The 5,530-nt window shown below is 31.1% G+C and overlaps 1 protein-coding gene across 1 annotated transcript; it reads left to right on the forward strand.

Moving 5' to 3' along the window:
• The first annotated feature begins 363 nt into the window (after positions 1 to 363).
• LOC117106094 lies at positions 364 to 1,767 on the forward strand. Its single transcript, XM_033247435.1, has 2 exons — positions 364 to 574; positions 1,466 to 1,767. Exons 1-2 carry the CDS (start codon positions 364 to 366, stop codon positions 1,765 to 1,767), a joined length of 513 nt encoding a protein of 170 aa, XP_033103326.1.
• The last annotated feature ends 3,763 nt before the right edge of the window (positions 1,768 to 5,530 follow it).

A 5,530-nucleotide genomic window follows, 5' to 3' on the forward strand; every position in this document is an offset into this window, starting at 1 on the left:
GATTGGTAATGAAATACCAAATGGTGACCCCATTACAAATACAAATGGTAATAGATTACTTAATTCGCGAAATGGTAAAATGCGAATTTTACCATTTTAAATTGTACAGTCTATTGTGATGGTAAATTTACTTGGTGCAGGGGAAACCAAAAAAGCACAATAGATTACTTTTTATGCTCTAAGGGATTAATTAATTATGTACAGTCTGTCCTAATTGATGAAGAGGGTAAGTTTAGCTTTGGGAGTGATCACAATCTATTGTTGTTGACCCTTGACATTCCGCTACATAAACAAGCTTCCAAGTCTGATAAACAAAAAGTTATTTGGGATATTAAGTATAATCAGGATTTCACATTATATCAAATGAAACTTGAAGAAAAAATTAATAACTGGGATACTGAAAATATAAAAACTGCTGATTCAATTTGGGAATCTTGGAAAAATATTTTGATTGAAGCAGCAAAAGAAGGAATAGGAACTAGAGTTATAAATTACAAACAAAAACCATGGTCATGGTTTGACAAGGAAGTAGATGTTGCTATCGAAGAAAGGAAAGCAGCATGTCGTCTCCATCGTAAGTGGGTAAACTTCAATAGGAATAATAAAAACAATAGTGGTACTAATAGTAACAGCAGTAGCATTAGTAATGTTATTGATAATGATAATAATAATAATAATATTGATAATGATAATGATATGATAATGATAATGATAATGATAATGATAATAATAATAATAATAATAATGATAATACTCGTGAATGAACTTTGGAGATTATATTTAGAAAGACGTCAGAAAGTTAAATTACTTATTCAGAAAAAAATAACAGAAAAACGAATAAACAATTCTATTGAAATTGCAAACAAGGGAGGGCCTTCCTGTAAAAGTTTTTGGAAAACTTTACGTGGTAAGAATGTTAAGGGTGGCAGCATGGATTTTGATTGCATCAAAATTCCTGGTCCTGACGAAATTACCTTTGACAAAGAAAAAATTGTTCAGAGTGTTAAAAGTTACTGGGAAAACCTTGGAAAAGGCAACATGGATTTAAACGATTGTAATTCTTACTTGACTAGTCGTTTCATTAAACAAATTAGAGATAATCTTTCTCATGAATATGATCACCAATGGAACGAAAAATTTTTATGTGATATTGTTATTAATACTGATATGGTTAAAGAGGCAATTTCAATTTCAAAAAATAATAAAGCCCCTGGCTTAGACAGTATAACCAACGAATTACTTTAAAATGGAGGTCACTGTATTATAAAAAGCTTACTTATACTTTTTAACAAAATTATTGAATTTGAAGAAATTCCTAAAGACTGGAATAAATGCATTATTATTCCTATTTATAAGAAAGGTAGCCGCAGAGACCTGGATAACTACAGAAGTATATCTCTAACTTCTTGTGTTTCAAAAATATTTAATCGTATCTTATCATTTAATATCTCTAACTTCCTTGAAGGAAATGATACCTTTTCGGAAGTCCAAGGAGGTTTTCGTAGAACATATAGATGTGATGATCATATTTTTACTCTCAAAAACGTGGCAGCTTGCCGGCTAAATGAAAACAAACACACTTATATGGCCTTCTTGGACTTTCGAGAAGCTTTTGACAGCGTTTGGCGTAATGGCTTACTTAAAGCTGTTTGGTTATCGGGTATTAGGGGAAAGATTTGGAGAATGGGTGATAAACTTTATTCAGAGGTTAATGGTATAGTTAGACTCGGAGATACAGACACAGAACTCTTTGAGATTGAACAATGAGTAAAGCAAGGCTGCGTCTTATCTCCAATCTTGTTTAACATTTTTATGAATGAATTTAAAAAGATTCTTGTTTCAAATGATCTTGGTATCAGAGTGACTGGCTGCCAATTAGTGTTATGCACGATATTTCTCGCATAAAATATTTTCATCGCATTATACATATGGAATCACATCGGTGGCCAAAACTTTTACTTAAGGCTTTATTACACATGGATAGTAACTTTGATAATTTCCGTTTTAAATCTCTTAAATGTGTTTCCAATGTTTTCTCAAAATGTGAAACAGAAAATTTATTTAAATTAATATGTGATACTATTGATTAGCCTATCCCATCGGAAATGGGACCAACTTAATTTTGAATAGGGCCTAAACTTAAAGAACACGTTTGTACTGATAAGTAATCTTGAACAAAAATGGCCAAAACTTTTACTTAAGGCTTTACTACACGTGGATAGTAACTTTGATAATTTCCGTTTTAAATTTCTTAAATGCGTTTCCAATGTTTTCTCAAAATGTGAATCAGTAAATTTATTTAAATTAATATGTGATACCATTGATTATCTCATCGGAAATTGAACCAACTTCATTTTGAATAAACTTAAAGAACAAGCTTGTACTGATTGGAGAAGTAATCTTGATCAAAAATCTTCCCTTTCAGATTACTCAATTATTAAGGAAAGCCCTTGCCTAGAAAAATATTTACTTGAAACTACAGATTTTGAAGGTGCTTCCATAAAATTTAGATTACGCTCCAATACTTTACCGTTACAAAAACGAATCTCAAGTTGGTCGGATAATAATGATGGCATCTGTTCTATTTGTAGCTCTTATTCAATTGAAGATATTAGACATTTTCTTTTTTCATGTTCTTCCCTCCATAACATCATATTGGAAGAACTAGCAAAGCTTGAACATGAAGTAGTCAATACAAATAGGGCTATTTGGAACCAATTTATAAATTCAACAACCGATCAGAAGTTAATGTATGTTCTTGGCTCTTTTTCACTAAATCTTCCAAAAGAAATTGAAGAAAAATTTGGCAAATTTTGTAAAAGGTATGCTACAAGGGCATGGAAAAAGAGAAATGAGATCAAAAAAGAAAATGAACGTTTTTGATTTTAGTCCTGTATTACTTTATGACTTTTGATTTACTTTTATGCTTCTGTGTTATCTGGCCTGATATGTGTGTTTCTTGTGTGATAAGTGGTGTATAGAGTTCAGTATGTACTGTATGTCTTTATGTTTATAATTGTGAGTACGGTACAGTCATGTGACTGGGTATACAGTTGTGTATGAATATATATGTACTTATGTACTGTATGTGTATTTCATGTACGTTTGTATAGTGTTTGTATAATTGTTCACGTGATTGTTTGCATCACTTTATTTTGCCTTAAGTTTTTTTTTAGTTTAAGATTGCTTTTAATTTTATATGGCTGAACAGTTTCTTTTTTTTACTTTTCCTTAATGTCCCTTTTGAAAATTTGATTTTCTTTCTCTTAGCATAAGTCTTTTTTGTGAACCTTACTGTACATTTTGTTTTGGACGCACCTTGATTGAGAAGTGTGCCACTGATTGAAAAATGTAGTTCCTAATAAATTATTATTTTGTACTTTCGATCATTATTTAACCAAATTATAATACTGTTGTACATAGGGGCTTAGCCTAATACATTATTTAATCTATCAAGGTAATTGCCTTGATCTGATTTTTATTTAAGTTATAAAGATTCATAAATATAATAAGAAATTGCTATAACCAGGGAACAGCGAATTCACTGTTCCCGGGTATAACTAAATTTAGACATTTCTAAACATGAAAAATATGTAAAATAAGACTGAAATTTGATTTTTTTTTTTTTTGTGTTCCACACAAAAAATAAAACGTGATATGAATTTGTTTGATTTTGCGATAGGTCTGCGAAGAAATATAGTAGGCGCTGGAAACATTAGCCTATCAACACTGCTAAGCCTTGGCTAGGCTAGCCTTCCTCAATTTAGGTTCCGTTATCAGACATAAAAGCGGCCGACATGATATTTTCCGTTGCTAGCATTCACTCTTGTGAAACATGATACTTCATTGGAATTAAGTTTCAAATTTCTTTTAAAAAAATGATTCTGACCGAGATTTTTGACAATTAAATAAATATCAGGCCTAGACCTAGTCGACCGACCGCGCGCAGTGTGCGAGATGTTCAACAACTAAATTCATTAGAGAGGGCGCAGTTTAAGCGAGAGCATTCCAGCGGATGCGATCTACAACCTCTGAATATGCCTAGTAACGAAGAATTCATAGAGAAAATGGTAATATTCCATAGTGAAATAGTCTTTATTTCTCTCCTTTTTTTTAATCCTTTTGCGTAAAACCAAGGAACAGTGAAATGTAATTTAGCTGTTCCCTGGTAAAACTAAAATTTATGCCAATATTTTTCCATGGTTTAATGATAATAAGAGTAATGCATAGAGAATAATTATTTCTCTATGGAATGGGGCTTTAAAATATAATTCACATTTGTTCATTATAGGCCTATTAGTTTTGCTTCCAACATTTATATATAAACAATTGGTAGATCGATTTTCCTTATTTATAAGTATATGATATCAAAACAATTATTTATAAATAATGACTATGAGTAAAATCATTATTTATTTATAATAGAGATATTTCGCATCCTTACGAAAACGATAGCTAAAACGATACGTCACATTTTCGTTCTTGTAATAAAAATCCCGTTTTGCCCACACTGAACGCATATGAATACTGTAAAATATCTCGAAAGTAAATGCCAATAAATATGTAAGTCGTCGGCATTTATTATTCGGAATTTAATTATGTTACAGGGCCTAGGCTAGTGTGCATTTTAATTCTATTGAAATATTACATATTATTATGATAGCATTGGTTTTTCTCCAGTTGTTTACTGTTATAGACTGCATAACAAAACATAAAAAGGGGCCTAGATTAGCCTCACATTACAGTAACTTAAATTGACTTTGCATACCTATGGTACTGCTATGTCGTCCGTACCATGCTGAATAGTATGTTCGACCATTTTAAATGATGAAATTCAGTTGAAACACAACGTGCGAGTGTTGTGAGTCACGCTGAACTTTTCTCATATTGTAATGTCAACACAGTTAATAATGCATTCAATTCAATTCAGTTTTTATTCATCAATAACCCTATTCATGGTCATAGATTTTCTGTTCTAAATCGAACCATAATTTGGTAAATATTTTCAAAAATATATTGTATTCTATCATGTATATAATTTTGTTAAATAATGAAAGTACATTTGGCGCCTCATACTTATCAATTGCTAATATAAAGATCAGTGATATCAATGCGCGATCGGACTCAGTTCTCTATGGCCAGTATGGTGGTTCGAATGTAGGTAAGAATGGCCCCGGAAAAATGGCCCCAGAAAAAATGGCCCCGCAAAAAATGGCCCCAGAAAAAATGGCCCTGGTAAAATGGCCCCATATGACAGGTAGGTAAAAATGGCCCCAATGAAAAATTCGGTAATAGAAATGATATATATTTTTTTAATCTTCAAATATTTAAATACTGTATAAGCAAGAATTGAATCAAGAAATAAAAAATGGCCCTCAATTATAAAATTAAAGAAAATAAATAAATAAATAAATAAACAAATGTTGTAAAATACCTTGTAGCAAAATTTTAATTAATAAATCAACATAAAGAATATGCATATTTGAGAACTAAAATAAATTAGTTTTTAGCTCCTATGAGTAGCTCTGGG

The sequence above is a fragment of the Anneissia japonica genome, unplaced genomic scaffold, assembly GCF_011630105.1.
Source record: "Anneissia japonica isolate Jap-2015-1 unplaced genomic scaffold, ASM1163010v1 scaffold31133_len8723_cov127, whole genome shotgun sequence".
Taxonomy (NCBI): Eukaryota; Metazoa; Echinodermata; class Crinoidea; order Comatulida; family Comatulidae; genus Anneissia; species Anneissia japonica.